The 17037-nt window shown below is 43.3% G+C and overlaps 1 protein-coding gene across 1 annotated transcript in view; it reads right to left on the bottom strand.

Annotated features, from left to right (window-relative positions):
* LOC120065153 (transcription factor SOX-13-like) overlaps nt 1–17037 on the bottom strand; it is a 71252-nt gene that overhangs the window by 34496 nt on the left and 19719 nt on the right. Inside the window, exons 2-3 of the mRNA XM_039015924.1 lie at nt 2577–2793; nt 557–671 (exon numbers count right to left, since the gene is read on the bottom strand). Coding sequence (XP_038871852.1) covers nt 557–671; nt 2577–2792 — 331 coding nt within the window. The 5' untranslated portion in view covers nt 2793. The remainder of the gene's footprint in view (nt 1–556; nt 672–2576; nt 2794–17037) is intronic.

Here is a 17037-nt window from a genome sequence, read left to right as displayed (position 1 = left end):
TGAGTGAGTGAGTGAGTGAGTGAGTGAGTGAGTGAGTGAGTGAGTGAGTGAGTGAGTGAGTGAGTGAGTGAGTGAGTGAACACATGCGTTTGAATCAATATTTCAAAACAGATCTCAAGGTCTGCTACTTTGTAAGGATTTCAATAGGAAAGTACATTGTGTAAATCAAATCAAATGTATTTATATAGCCCTTCTTACATCAGCTGATGTATTAAAGTGCTGTACAGAAACCCAGCCTAAAACCCCAAACAGCAAGCAATGCAGGTGTAGAAGCACGGTGGCTAGGAAAAACTCCCTAGAACTCCCTCTCAAATAACTCCCTCTCAAATAAGAAAAACAGACATTTGAAATTCAATGTAATCCTGTAGCCAATGAATAGGAGCACAAACTTGAGCATACTGAGAGCTAAGGTAAACTCATCTAGCCTCCTCAGTCTTAATGTGATCCACTGAAAATCCTTCACATTTACCTCTATCAATGTTCAGGAGAGATCTCCAAAGAGCAATGTAATGATCAGAAACATATTACACTGGGGAGCAGACGAGGTGTACCATACCTTCGCTGACAGTGGGGTGCTTGTGTCCCTCTGGTCGGTGGTCGGACCCCCTGTTGCCCCCCTTCATCCCCACAGGACTCTGTCTGAGAAGCTGTTCCTTACCCAGAGAGACCTCCTACCAAGGACGGGGAAAAACAGGGTTAAGGAGAAAACTTACCAGAACAATTGTCAGTCTGTACAGAAGGGGGCAGTTCGATCGCCATTTGTTCACTTGCTGTTGGAGCAGTGTGTTATAGAGACCACCCGCCGGTGAGCGACTGACGGACATCATTTTTGCCCATTTCTACATGCAGAACTGGTTTGCACTTGTTTTGCAAATTACGGCAGGCAATCTGTTCAGAGGTGCTAAGTACTCTCATCCGGCAGACGCTCGACAATCCTACTGTCTGTCTGTGCGTTTAGAAAGCTAACAAACTGTAGCAAGCCAGCCTTTGATAAGCATACTACAACCAGATCTGTGTAAGTGTCTACAGTCGTGGCCAAAAGTTGAGAATGACACAAATATTAATTTCCAAAGTTTGCTGCTTCAGTGTCTTTAGATATTTTTGTCAGATATTACTATGGAATACTGAAGTATAATTACAAGCATTTCATAAGTGTCAAAGGCTTTTATTGACAATTACATGAAGTTGATGCAAAGAGTCAATATTTGCAGTGTTGACCCTTCTTTTTCAAGACATCTGCAATCCGCACTGGCATGTTGTCAATTAACTTCTGGGCCACATCCTGACTTATGGCAGCCCATTCTTGCATAATCAATGCTTGGAGTTTGTCAGAATTTGTGGGTTTTTGTTTGTCCACCCGCCTCTTGAGGATTGACCAGAAGTTCTCAATGGGATTAAGGTCTGGGGAGTTTCCTGGCCATGGACCCAAAATATCAATGCTTTGTTCACCAAGCCACTTAGTTATCACTTTTGCCATATGGCAAGGCGCTCCATCATGCTGTAAAAGGCATTGTTCGTCACCAAACTGTTCCTGGATGGTTGGGAGAAGTTGCTCTCGGAGGATGTGTTGGTACCATTCTTTATTCATGGCTGTGTTCTTAGGCAAAATTGTGAGTGTCTCACTTCCTTGGCTGAGAAGCAGCCCCAAACAATCGGAAAGGGGATTCATCAGAGAAAATGACTTTACCCCAGTCCTCAGCAGTCCAAACCCTGTACCTTTTGCAGAATATCAGTCTGTCCCTGATGTTTTTCCTGGAGAGAAGTGGCTTCTTTGCTGCCCTTCTTGACACCAGGCCATCCTCCAAAAGTCTTCGCCTCACTGTGCGTGCAGATGCACTCACACCTGCCTGCTGCCATTCTTGAGCAAGCTCTGTACTGGTGGTGCCCCAATCCCGCAGCTGAATCAACTTTAGGAGACGGTCCTGGCGCTTGCTGGACTTTCTTGGGCACCCTGAAGCCTTCTTCACAACAATTGAACCGCTCTCCTTGAAGTTCTTGATGATCCGATAAATGGTTGATTTAGGTGCAATCTTACTGGCAGCAATATCCTTGCCTGTGAAGCCCTTTTTGTGCAAAGCAATGATGACGGCATGTTTCCTTGCAGGTAACCATGGTTGACAGAGGAAGAACAATGACTCCAAGCACCACCCTCCTTTTGAAGCTTCCAGTCTGTTATTCGAACTCAATCAGTATGACAGAGTGATCTCCAGCCTTGTCCTCGTCAACACTCACACCTGTGTTAACAAGAGAATCACTGACATCATGTCAGCTGGTCCTTTTGTGGCAGAGCTGAAATGCAGTGGAAATGTTTTTGGGGGATTCAGTTCATTTGCATGGCAAAGAGGGCCTTTGCAATTAATTGCAACTCATCTGATCACTCTTCATAACATTCTGGAGTATATGCAAATTGCCATCATACAAACTGAGGCAGCAGACTTTGTGAAATGTAATATTTGTGTCATTCTCAAAACTTTGGGCCACAACTGTATAGGTGGGGACTAACAGGGTGAACAGCACACCTAGATAAACAAAATAATAGATTAAAATATAGAAATGGGAGGAGGTTTCTCTCTTACTGAGGGTGAGCGGGAGAGGGGAGGAGTCAGCTGTCTAGACTCCGGTCTTGCCATTGGCTGATGTCCTGACCAATCACAGGCAGGAGAGGAGTGTGGCTCAGCATTGGCTCCTCCCCCTTCTCCTCCAGACTCCTCCTCCTGCTTCACACCAATGCCCACCATGCTGACATCACCGTTGGCATGGAGATGCAACGCTGGGGGACTGGGCTCAACCATTCTGGGGGAAAAAGGGAAAAGAGTGAATAATAGTACAGGTGAATAGATAGTCCATTACTGCATTAACTTTACTGCACATCTGGAGCTGACCACACACACAGAGCGTGATCACCTTTATCTGTCTGCAATAACTGTAATGAGACCATAAGCCTTTCCAGGTGTGACTATCTCTGGGTCTGTGAACTTTAGGTGTGGGTGTGTATATGGCCACTGCTTTGCATAGGGAACAGAGGACATACTGTGAACAAACACAACTGTACCTTTAGCTTGAAATCCTAGCTTCTAGTCTGGGAGACATTGTAGGTGTCAGGGAAAGTTAATCATGACAAGGTAAAGACTGCACATCACACACACACAAGCATAAAGAGAGAGAGATAAACAAAAGACAGAAAGAGAGAGATGAGTGTAGTCAGATTGAGAGAGCAGCTAGAGAGAGAGAGAGGTTGAACCTTAATGAACTCTAAAACTCTCCGACTTGTGTTTTTTCCCCTCCTCCGCTGCAGGAGGATGCAGGAGGAGAGAAAAACACGCCAGACAGGAGAACAAAACAAACAGAACACACAGGGTGAAAAGTGCACATATATACAGTACCAGTCAAAAATGTCATTCAAGGGTTTTTCTTAATTTTTACTATTTTCTAAATTGTATAATAATAGTGAATAAATCAAAACTATAAAATAACACATATGGAATCATGTAGTAACCAAAAAAAGTGTTAAATAAATCAAAATATATTTTAGATTCTTCAATGTAGCCACAATTTGCCTTGATGACAGCTTTGTAGTCTTGGCATTCTCTCTTTGCTTATTTAAGCTGTTCTTGCCATAACATGGACCTGGTATTTTACCAAATAGCGCCATCTTCTGTATACCAACCCAACCTTGTCACAACACCACTGATTGGCTCAAACACATGAAGAAAGAAAGTAGTAACCAAAAAAAGTGTAAAACAAATCAAAATATATTTAATATTTGAGATTCTTGAAAGTAGCCACCCTTTGCCTTGATGACAGCTTTGCACACACTTGGCATTCTCTCAACCAGCTTCATGATGAATGCTTTTCCAACAGTCTTGAAGGAGTTCCCACATATGCTGAGCACTTGTTGGCTGATTTTCCTTCACTCTCCGGTCCAACTCATCCCAAACCATCTCAATTGTGTTGAGTTCAGGTGATTATGGAGGCCAGGTCATCTGATGCAGCGCTCCATCACTCTTCTTCTTGGTCAAATAGCCCTTACACAGCCTGGAGGTGTGTTTTGGGTCATTGTCCTGTTGAAAAACAAATGATAGTGGGACTAAGTGCAAACCAGATTGGATGGCGTATTGCTGCAGAATGCTGTGGTAGCCATGCTGGTTAAGTGTGCCTTGAATTCTAAATAAATCAGACAATGTCACCAGCAACGCACCCCCACACCATCACACCTGCTCCTCCATGCTTCATGATGGGAACCACATATTCACAAAGACACAAAGACACAGCAGTTGGATCCAGAAATCTCAAATATGGACTCACCAGACCAAAGGACAGATTTCCACTGGTCTAATGTCCATTGCTTGTGTTTCTTGGTCCAAGCAAGTCTCTTTTTATTATTGGTGTAGTGGTGTCTTTGCAGCAATTCGGCCATGAAGGCCTGATTCACGCAGTCTCCTCTGAACAGTTGATGTTGCGATGCGTCTGTCACTTGAAGTCTGTGGAGCATTCATCTGGACTGCAATTTCTGAGGCTGGTAACTCTAATGAACTTATCCTCTGCAGCAGAGGTAACTCTGGGTCTTCCTTTCCTGTGGCGGTCCTCACGAGAGCCAGTTTCATCATAGCGCTGATGGTTTTTGCAACTGCACTTGAAGAAACGTTCAAAGTTCTTGAAATTTTCCTCATTGACTGACCTTCATGTCTTAAAGTAATGATGGACTGTCGCTTCTTTTTGCTTAACATGGACTTGGTCTTTTACCAAATAGGGCTATCTTCTGTATACCACCCCTACCTTGTCACAACACAACTGATTGGCTCAAACGCATGAAGGAAAGAAATTCCACATACTAACTTTTAACAAGGCACACCTGTTAATGGAAATGCATTCCAAGTGACTACCTCATGAAGCTGGTTGACAGAATGCCAAGAGTTGGCAAAGCTGTCATCAAGGCAAAGTGTGGCTACATTGAAGAATCTAAAATATAAAATAGATTTAGATTTGTTTAACACTCTTGGTTACTACATGCTTTCATATGTGTTATTTCATATTGTTGATGTCATCACTATTATTCTACAATGTAGAAAATAGTAAAAATAAAGTAAAACCCTCAAAACCCCAAAAATTTTGACTGGTACTGTATATACAGTTGAAGTTGGAAGTTCACACACACCTTAGCCAAATACATTTAAACTCAGTTTCACAATTCCTGACCTTTAATCCAAATAAAAATTCCCTGTCTTAGGTCAGTTAGGAACACTACTATTTTAAGAATGTGAAATGTCAGAATAATAGCAGAGAGAATTATTTATTTCAGCTTTTATTTCTTTCATCACATTCCCAGTGGGTCAGAAGTTTACATACACTCAATTAGTATTTGGAAGCATTGCCTTTAAATTGTTTAGCTTGGGTCAAACATTTTGTGTAGCCTTCCACAACAGGTTGGGTGAATTTTGGTCCATTCCTACTGACAGAGCTGGTGTAACTGAGTCAGGTTTGTAGGCCTCCTTGCACACACACACTTTTTCAGTTCTGCCCACAAATGTTCTATAGGATTGAGGTCAGGGCTTTGTGATGGCCACTCCAATACCTTGACTTTGTTGTCCTTAAGCCATTTTGCCCAAACTTTTGAAGTATGCTTGGGGTCATTGTCCAATTGGTTGACCCATTTGAGACCAAGCTTTAACTTCCTGACTGATGTCTTAAGATGTTGCTTCAATATATCCACATCATTTTTCTGCCTCATGATGCCATCTATTTTGTGAAGTGCACCAGACCCTCCTGCAGCAAAGCACACCCACAACATGATGCTGCCACCCCCGTGCTTCACGGTTGGGATGGTGTTCTTCGGCTTGCAAGCATCCCCCTTTTTCCTCCAAACATAACTATGGTCATTATGCCCAAACAGTTATATTTTTGTGTCATCAGACCAGAGGACATTTCTCCAAAAAGTACGATCTTTGTCCCCATGTGCAGTTGCAAACCGTAGTCTGGCTTTTTTATGGCGGTTTTGGAGCAGTGGCTTCTTCCTTGCGGAGCGGCCTTTCAGATTGTGTCAATATAGGACTCGTTTTACTGTGAATATAGATACTTTTGTACCCGTTTCCTCACAAGGTCCTTTGCTGTTGTTCTGGGATTGATTTGCACTTTTTGCACCAAAGTACGTTCATCTTTAGGAGACAGAACGCATCTCATTCCTGAGCGGTATGACGGCTGCGTGGTCCCATGGTGTTTATACTTGCGTACTATTGTTTGTACAGATGAACGTGGTACCTTCAGGCGTTTGGAAATTGCTCCCAAGGATGAACCAGACTTGTGGAGGTCTACAATTTATTTTCTGAGGTCTTGGCTGAATTTTTTTGATTTTCCCATTATGTCAAGCAAAGAGGCACTGAGTTTGAAGGTAGGCCTTGAAATACATCCACATGTACACCTCCAATTGACTCAAATGATGTCAATTAGCCTATCCGGAAGCTTCTAATGCCATGACATCATTTTCTGGAATTTTCCAACTTAGTGTATATAAACCTCTGACCCACTGGAATTGTGATACAGTGAATTATAAGTGAAATAATATGCCTGTAAACAATTGTTGGAAAAATTACTTGTGTCATGCACAAAGTAGATGTCCTAACCAAATTGCCAAAACTACAGTTTGTTAACAAGAAATTTGTGGAGTGGTTGAAAAACGAGTTTTAATGACGTGATGTATATATATATGTATGTATGTATGTATGTATGTATGTATGTATGTATGTATGTATGTATGTATGTATGTATGTATGTATGTATGTATGTATGTATGTGTGTGTGTGTGTGTGTGTGTGTGTATGTGTGTGTGTGTGTGGGTGTGTGGGTGAGAGAGAGACAAAAGCCATTGTTAGACGGAGGGAACAAAGGAAGCCGGGACAATGGGTGAGAGACGGACAAAAGCCGCGGGCCGCAGGAAACAGTGCAGATAACAATGCCAGCGGAATGTGCCGACCGACCCGGGAACAGAGGGGAAAATGCAGAGTGCATAGTGATTAGAGGTCCCCCCCATTCCCCCTTTCACATTATGTCTCTACACAAAGCCACCTGCCTGCCAGAAGCCAAGGCTCTAAACCTGAGAGTGAGAGAGTGAGTGAGTAGAGAGAGAGAGCGAGCTAATACATTCACCAATGGCTTTACAGAGCTTTTAATGTGTTGGACGGGGAACTCTAGTTCTCAACACCACAGATTACAAGCCATAGGGTGTATATATGAGGGGGCGGGGATGAGCTTTGTAAAGTCTGAACTTCCTGAACATAGAGGATGGGCAATAATGCCTGTGACAACAACCTTTAGAATCCACTCAAGTCCCCTCCCTCTGCACACCTCAAAGCCCTTCTTCACCTCAAATACTCTGTTCATTTGACTGTTCGTAATGTTTAAGGAGTGATGCTTTTTCCCTGTAGGGGGTGTTGGTGGCAGGAAGTGTGAGAGAGTTTTTGGGGGGTATTTTATTATGATCCCCATTAACTGTTGCGATAGCAGCAGCTACTCTTCCTGGGGTCCACATAAAACATGAAATAATACAGAACTTTAATAGACAAGAACATCAAGGACAGAACAACATACATTTTAAACATCACACAGCCTACATATCAGTACATACACACAACATATCTAGGTAAATAGGGAAGAGGCGTTGTGCCGTTAGGCGTTGTGCCGTAAGGCGTTGCTTTATCTGTTTTTTTAAACCAGGTTTGCTGTTCACTTGAGAAATCTGAGATGGAAGGGAGTTACATGCAATCAAAATCAAATTTTATTAGTCACATGCACCGAATACAACAGGTATTTCACCTTACAGTGAAATGCTTACTTACGACCCCCTAACCAACAACGCAGTTTAAAAAAAATACAAGTAAGAATAAGAAATAAAAGTAACAAGTAATTAAAGAGCAGCAGTAAAATAACAATAGCGAGACTGTACCGATACCCACCTATGTACAGAGTCAATGTGCAGTGGCACCGGTTAGTTGAGGTAATATGTACATGTAGGTCGAGTTATTAAAGTTACTATGTATAGATGATAACAACAGAGAGTAGCAGCGGTGTAGGGGGGGGGGGGGGCAATGCAAATAGTCTGGGTAGCCATTTGAGTAGATGTTCAAAAGTCTTGTGGCTTGGGGGTAGAAGCTGTTTAGAAGCCTCTTGGACCTAGACTTGGTGCTCCAGTACCGTTTGCGTGCGGTAGCAGAGAGAACAGTCTATGACTAGGGTGGCTGGAGTCTTTGACAATTCGACACCACCTGGTGTAGAGGTCCTGGATGGCAGGAAGCTTGGCCCTAGTGATGTACTGGGCCATACGCACTACCCTCTGTAGTGCCTTGCGGTCGGAGGCAGAGCAGTTGCCATACCAGGCAGTAATGCAACCAGTCAGGATGCTCTCGATGGTGCAGCTGTAGAACCTTTTGAGGATCTGAGGACCCATGCCAAATCTTTTCAGTATCCTGGGGGGGGAATAGGTTTTGTTGTGCCCTCTTCACGACTGTCTTGGTGTGCTTGGACCATGTTAGTTTGTTGGTGATGTGGACACCAAGGAACTTGAAGCTCTCAACCTGCTCCACTACAGCCCTGTCAATGTTAATGGGGGCGTGCTCGGTCCTCTTTTTCCTGTAGTCCACAATCATCTCCTTTGTCTTGATCAGGTTGAGGGAGAGATTGTTGTCCTGGCACCACATGGCCAGGTCTCTGACCTCCTCACTATAGACTATATCGTCGTTGTCGGTGATCAGGCCTACCACTGTTGTGTCATCGGCAAACTTAATGATGGTGTTGGAGTCATGCCTGGGCGTGCAGTCATGTGTGAACAGGGAGTACAGGAGGGGACCGAGCACACACCCCTGAGGAGCACCTGTGTTGAGGATCAGCGTGGCAGATGTGTTGTTACATACGCTTACCACCTGGGGGCGGCCTGTCAGGAAGTCCAGGATCCAGTTGCAGAGGGAGGTGTTCAGTCCCAGGATCCTAGCCTATTGATGAGCTTTGCAGGCACTATGGTGTGGAACGCTGAGCTGTAGTCATTGAATAGCATTCTCACATAGGTGTTCCTTTTGTCCAGGTGGGAAAGGGCAGTGTGGAGAGCAATAGAGATTGCATAATCTGTGGATCTGTTAGGGCGGTATGCAAATTGGAGTGGGTTTAGGGTTTCTGGGATAATGGTGTTGATGTGAGCCATGACCAGCGTTTCAAAGCACTTCATGGCTACAGATTTGAGTGCTACGGGTCGGTAGTCATTTAGGCAGATTACCTTGGTGTCCTTGGGCACAGGGACTATGGTGGTCTGCTTAAACCATGTTGGTATTCCAGACTTGGACAGGGAGAGGTTGAAAATGTCAGTGAAGACACTTGCCAGTTTGTCAGCGCAGTACACGTCCTGGTAATCCGAATGTTGACCTGTTTAAAGGTCTTACTCACATCGTCTGAGGAGAGTGTGATCACACAGTCTTCCGGGAACAGCTTGTGCTCTCATGCATGTTTCAGTGTTATTTGCCTCGAAGCGAGCATAGAAGTAGTTTAGCTCATCTGGTAGGCTCGTGTCACTGGGCAGCTCTCGGCTGTGCTTCCCTTTGAAGTCTGTAATAGTTTGCAAGCCCTGCCACATCCGATGAGCGTCAGAGCCAATGTAGGACAATTCGATCTTAGTCCTGTATTGTTGCTTTGCCTGTTTGATGGTTCGTCAGAGGGCATAGAAGGATTTCTTAGAAGCTTCCGGGTTAGTGTCCTTGAAAGTGGAAGCTCTACCCTTTAGCTCAGTGCGGATGTTGCCTGTAATCCATGGCTTCTGGTTGGGGTATGTACGTATGGTCACTGTGGGGACGACGTCATTGATGCACTTATTGATGAAGCCAATGACTGATGTGGTGTACTCCTCAACGCCATCAGAGGAATCTCGGAACAAACTCCAGTCTGTGCTAGAAAAACAGTCCTGTAGTTCAGCATTTGCTTCATCTGACCACTTTTTTATTGATCGAGTCACTGGTGCTTCTTGCTTTCATTTTTGCTTGTAAGCAGGAATCGGGAGGATAGAATTATGGTCAGATTTTCCAAATGGAGGGCGAGGGAGAGCTTTGGTATGCGTCTCTGTGTGTGGAGTAAAGGTGGTCTAGAGTTGTTTTTTCCTCTGGTTGCACATTTAACATGCTGATAGAAATTTTGTAAAACTGATTTAAGTTTCCCTGCATTAAAGTCCCCGGCTACTAGGAGCGCCTATGGATGAACGTTTTCCTGTTTGCTTATGGAGGAATACATTGCATTCAGTGCGGTCTTAGTGCCAGCATCAGTCTGTGGTGGTATGTACAGATGAAAACTCTTTGGTAAATAGTGTGGTCTACAGCTTATCATGAGATACTCTACCTCAAGCGAGCAAAACCTCAAGACTTCCTTAGATATCGTGCACCAACTGTTATTTACAAAAATACATAGTCCGCCAACCCTTGTCTTACCAGACGCCGCTGTTCTGTCCTGCCGATACAGCGTATAACCAGCCAGCTGTATATTGATAATATCGTCGTTCAGCCATGACTCCGTGAAGCATAAGATATTACAGTTGTTAATGTCTCGTTGGTAGTTTAATCTTCCGCGTCGGCATCAATTTTATTTCCAAAGATTGCACGTTTGCAAGCAGAATGGAAGGAATTGGGGGTTTATTCGATCGCATACGAATTCTCAGAAGGCAGCTCGTTCTCTGGGCCATTTTTCTCCGCCTTCTCTTCATGCAAATGACGGGGATCTGGGCCTGTTCCCTGGAAAGCAGTATGTCATTCACGTCGGGCTCGTCAGACTCGTCATAGGAAAAAAAGGATTGTGCCAGTCCGTGGTGAGTAATTTCAGTTCTGATGTCCAGAAGTTATTTTCGATCTTAAGAGACAGTAGCAGCAACATTAGGTATAAAATAAGTTACAAACAACACAAAAAAACAAATAAAAATTACACAATTAGTTAGGAATATGTAAAACGTCAGCCTTGTTCTCCGGCACCATCTTGTTGTAATCATGGCTCTAAATCAGGGATCATCAACTAGATTCAGCTGCGGGCCAATCTTTTCGTGTGCGGAAAATTGTAGAAGCCCAAACAGATATAATATTTGACTAAAACAGTAATTTCAAACCTTGATTACATTTGTATACAGTCTTTCTATTATGTGTGGGAATACTTGGGAACAGATTTAAATCACTTGGAGCTGATGTCCTGGTGTTTTTACAGTCATGTCCAACAATGAATTTGCACAGAACACTTGGGGGGGCAAAATAAAACCACCTGCAGGCCGCCAGTTGGAGAATCCTGATCTATATAAAACTGTATGTTTTCTTGAATTTGTTTTGGATTTGTGGACTGTGAAAAGACCCCTGGTGGCATGTCTGGTGGGGTAAGTGTGTGTCAGTGCTGTGTGTAAGTTGACTATGCAAACAATTTGGAATTTTCAACAAATTAATGATTCTTCTAAAAACAAGAAGTGATGCAGTCAGCCTTTCCTCTACTTTGAGCCAAGAGAGACTGGCATGCAATCCCGATCTGTTCACCGGACGTGCTACTGATCCAGTTTCTGCTGTTCTGCCTGCAGCTATGGAACCCCGACCTGTGTACTGTGTGTGCTACTCTGCACCTACTGTCTCAACCTCTGAATGCTCGGTTATGAAAAGCCAACTGACAATTACTCCTGAGGTGCTGACCTGTTGCACCCTCTACAACCATTGGGATTATTATTTGACCCTGCTGGTCATCTATGAACATCTTGAAGATTGATCTGGCCTTAATGGCCATGTACTCTTATAATCACCACCCGGCACAGCCAGAAGAGGACTGGCCACCCCTCAGGGCCTGGTTCCTCTAGGTTTCTTCTTAAATTCCAGCCTTTCTAGGGAGGTTTTGCTAGCCACCATGCTTCTACATCTGCATTGCTTGCTCTATGGGGTTTTAGGCTCGGTTTCTGTATAAACACTGTGACAACTGTTGATCTAAAAGGGGCTTTATAAATTAATTTGATTCATTGACTGATGCATAGTATTGATATTAGCCATCTGAACACAATGAAGAACAAGACGTGCCGCTCTGTTCTGGGCCAGCTGCAGTTTTTCTAGGTCCTTCTTTGCAGCACCTGACCATATAACTGGTCACCCCTCTCTCTGTGTCCATGGACACAAAGGCAGAATGAATCTGATTGAGTTACAGACCTGCTGACAGCCTGGTTTGCACTAAGGTGTGTGTGAAGGTTATCTGGGGTTGAGATCCGGGGTCCATATCTAATCTTAGAGTTAAACAATGCTGTAGCGTCAGAGCTCAGACAATGCTAGGGCTTGTCTCGTCTCGGGCCTCCAGAGCTTTTAAATGTTCTCCACACATATCCCATGTAGAATTGTAGTGTGATTTGAATAAGTTGTTACATGTCATTTCAGAAAGCCATCAAACCCACCATCTCAGATTGTTCTGAAATAATTTATGTAGTTAGAAATATACGACTAGCAGGGGGGAAAAACATCACCAGATTCACAGGGACTACATTACATAGGATGAAAAAGCAATACTATAAGCAGCAGCTCCATACTACTTGTCAGACATAGAGAACTGATACGATATACTGGTTGTTGGGGTGGGAGTGGCGCAGTGGAGGCTCCTCAGAGGAGGAAGGGGAGGACCATCCTCCTCAGTGAATTTCATAAAAATACATTTTTTAAAACATTTAAAATAAATCATTTTTAAATCATACTAAAAATATTAATGTCACCAAAATATTTGATTAAAACACACTGTTTTGCAATGAAGGTCTACAGTAACCTCAACAACACTCTTTAGGGTAGCACCATGGTGTAGCCGGAGGACAGCTAGCTTCTGTCCTCCTCTGGGTACATTGACTTCAATACAAAACCTAGGAGTCTCATGGTTCTCACCCCCTTCCATAGACTTACACAGTAACTATGACAACTTCCGGAGGATGTCCTCCAACCAATCAGAGCTTTTGCAGCATGAACTGATATGTTGTCCACCCAATCAAATGATCAGAGAATGAATCTAGTACTGAAAGCATAAGCTACATCTAGCTAGCACTGCAGTGGATACAATGTGGTGAGTGTTTGACTCAAAAATGAAGGAGAAGCAAGAGAGAGTTATTTTTTAACTTTCAGTTTCACTTACTTAGCTAGCAAAGGCAGCTAGCTAGTTTTCGTTTTACTAATTTATTGCCACCGGGGCCTCACAGTGTAACTGCTAAACTTCTTACTGACTATAAACTAAACGTTACTGCATGATTGAAGCGGGTTAACTAACTCGTTAGTTCTGTTAGCTATGTTGACTATGACGTTACTTTAGCTAATATGGTAACAACGATGTAGGCTGTGTGTAGCGGTTTTGATATGGTTTGGCTTGGAAAGGTTTTTTCGCCTGGTCACATACAGCTGATGTGTTGTGCATTGAAGTCCACAAGTGAAGGGAAAAGGTGAGGGGAACAGAGAAGGGAATACAACGTGACTGCTATGTAAGTGAACTGTCTTTACGTGTGATCAGGGGTGTATTCATTACGATTCTGTTGAAAAACATTTCTTAAACGGAAGCAAACAGAACGAAAAGGGGATAAACATACCTGAATTTGTCCAATTTAAAATCTCGTTTGCAACTGTTGGACTAATGATTGTGCAAGGCGGTATTGAACGGGTCACTGTTAGTCCATGTGTCACTGTCTGTCACTTCAAATTCTCGACCTGTGCGCAACCACTTTGTAAACATTTATTCATAGGCTAGGTTGTAGCAACCTCATGATGGGTATAGGGAAAATTTGAGTATCATGTAGTAGCCTAAACCTATCGATGTTACGTTGAACTGGTTGAATAAAATATGAATGATAGTCATCCAATATGCTGTAATAGAAATAACATTTCTAAAATCCTCCTCCCTCATCATAAACGGCACCGACCGCCACTGGATTGGCGTAAATTGTAGTGGGGTCCATGGGTGGCATCTGATCGTTTTATTGGATTCCTCATGTCTTACTCGTTGTTAGGAATAATGATGTTCCAAATCGGATGTTGGGTACTATATTTATTGAAGATTATATGAATCCTATAAATTAAAATGTAGGTGCAATCAATTAGGCATAATTTCTCAGACTTCAAATTAAATGAACATGGCTCATAGGTTCTATCTGTGGTCAGGTCTATGGTAGTCCTAAAACTATGCTGTGTTATGATGGGCTGTGGTCAGGTCTATGGTAGTCCTAAAACTATGCCGTGTTATGATGGGCTGCGGTCAGCTGAACTCCTGGTAAATGTAGTAGCTTGGGACTATCATGACATCATACACTAATAAACTGGAGAATGTATTTAAAAGGAACAATTCAAAACATTTACATTAATTTAGGACAGTATTGCAGTTAAACAGAGTTAGCATTTTTCTAAAGTGCAGCAATAAAATACTTTTCCAAGACTGTTGTAGTCAAGTTCAAATGGAATGGAAACTCTGAAACAGGTGAAATCAACTTCCACTACATTGTGTTCACCAATCCAGTCATGTTCAGATCAGTGATTACTTCTAGGAAAGGAGGAAGGATGAAAGCGGATGGAGGAAAGGGAGGGAGCATGTCTAAACCTCAGAGATAAGATCAGCGCTGAATCTGAGCTGTGACACCTCTGAAATCGAACTCTTCCCATGAGGCACTAAAAAGTCGACACAAAAGATTCAGTTACCAAACATGTTGTAACTTGTAAACCCAACATCTCACCCCGGGGCATCTGCAATGCAAAGGCATTCGGTTGTTCTCCCTCCCTCTTTAGTTTGCTCAGTGTCGTCTTTGTTGTTTTCCAAACATGGTCTGAAGGGGACTGGGGGACGGGGGGTTCTAGAGAGAGAGCACTGAGCCAGTATCATAACAGCACACGATGGCTGATCAAGTGGCTGAATTATTTTAATAAACACTGCCATGGTGAACTCTGAGACTGTCAGCTCTATAGACAAAAGCTCTGCAGGGACTCCTCTGGGTAGAGAGAGAGACACTCAAACACAGAACTGACTTGACACACATCTCCTGCTGGAAGAAACATTTCCAAACTGTTTAACGTTGTGTTAAATTGTCCCGAGCATTTAAATATCTCAGGCTGGATACAATCAAACCTGCTTTAGGAATGTTTAAATGCTCTGGCAAAGATAGCATGTTGACCTGCAGTTAATCTGCAGCCCAGAGTGGTTGGTTCCCTTATAACCAGGGGCCTGGCACAGTGGCAGGTAAGGCTGGCGATGCCAACATTAAAACCTGAACGGTGGCTGGGACACAACCCTTAACAGGTGCACCATAGCACAGGTGCAGATGCTTAGTGGGACTGTAGTCCCATGGTCTTCCCTGGGGGAAGGAAGTTATGAAACCCCTGTAGAGCCATTCACTCTGCCTAATGTTTAATAACACTTTATTACACAGTCATATCTCAGTTGGTGTTACTGTTAATATGTAATAATGTCAATAACTTCACGCTAAATTGTATTTTGTGTTGCTGGTTCATCAATCTCAAACAAAACAAAAAAGGTAATTGTTCATTAACAATTTTACCATGAAATGTCTACATTTCCACACCAGCTAAACAATGCAGTACAATACATCATGATATTGTCACAAGCAAGTCGTTAATGACAACTCTGGAGAAACAAGCAGTCGGTCACTTACATTTAGGACCCAATCAGAGAGAAAAGTAAGTGTCACGGCCGTCAAAGGAAGTAGACCAAAGCGCAGCGTGGTGAGCGTACATATTCCTTTTTTATTAGGATGACGCCGACAAAAACAATTAGCAATACAATACAACCGTGAAGCTTAAGGGCTATGTGCCACAAACAAAGTTAACTTTCCACAACGAAAGGAGGGAAAAGGGATACCTAAGTATGGTTCCCAATCAGAGACAACGATAGACAGCTGTCCCTGATTGAGAACCATACCCAGCCAAAACATAGAAATACAAAATCATAGAAAACAAAAACATAGAATGCCCACCCCAAATCACACCCTGACCAAACCAAATAGAGACATAAAAAGGCTCTCTAAGGTCAGGGCGTGACAGTAAGGTTAAGGGGAGGTATCTCTTAGGTGTGGAGGTCTACAGACTTAAGAGGACCCCTTCACAGCAGAAACAGGTCATGCTCTCGGCAGGCGGGCAGGCTCTCTCTTAGCACAGAGCCACTCTGCAGACTGAACTCTCTCCGTTTCCTTCAAACACTAACTCTGTCTCTCTAGCTCCCTCCCTCTCTATGTCCCTCTAACCATATCTTACTTCCTCTCCCCCTATCGGTGTTCACGTTTACCTCCAGTCATGGTGACAGTGCCTCTGAGTCAAACAATCCAATACTTTGCATCATATAGGTTTTGCCCCTGTGATCTATAACATGAATGTGTGATAAGGATCAAATAGCTGGACCCACAGGTGTGATACAGCGCTGTGATGTCCAGGAGCACATAACTAACAATGCCACCTTTATGCTTTATGGGGGTTTCTTGGCCGCCTGCCTGAAACGGGGACACAATAAATGAAGGAAAGAGAGGAATATCACACATTCAAATATAACACAGGAGCTGGGCTAGAAACAATATGTTAATGAAAAGAGTAAATATGTTTTATCTATTCACCGTTTTCTGCCCCCAAGCTGGATTTTTTAATTGACCTGAGCAAAATGTGTGTGGTCACAGAGTTTAGTAAGACGATATGGTTGTATAAACTGATTCAAATAAAGATCACCCTCTCCTCGGGAGCAGCAAACAGCGGGCGGACGGACATTCACTCTCCTTTCATTGGTGACACAAAATATTTTATCTGCTTCTCTCCAGCCCACATAATGCAGTGGATTGACACACACACTTACTAGAGCTGTGGATTCCACCCCACTGTGGATTCAACCCCACTGTGGATTCAACCCCACTGTGGATTCAACCCCACTGTGGATGCTGGATCTCACTGAAGATGACCATCAATTAGTATCTGGCTCGTTAAAAGGCCACCAATTAACTGAAAGACACTTTGAATCGCTAATTTCGAGATTTTCTCTGAAAAATATAGGACAAATGCC

The sequence above is a fragment of the Salvelinus namaycush genome, chromosome 20, assembly GCF_016432855.1.
Source record: "Salvelinus namaycush isolate Seneca chromosome 20, SaNama_1.0, whole genome shotgun sequence".
NCBI lineage: Eukaryota > Metazoa > Chordata > Actinopteri > Salmoniformes > Salmonidae > Salvelinus > Salvelinus namaycush.
This window is presented reverse-complemented; position numbering and strand designations above follow the sequence as displayed.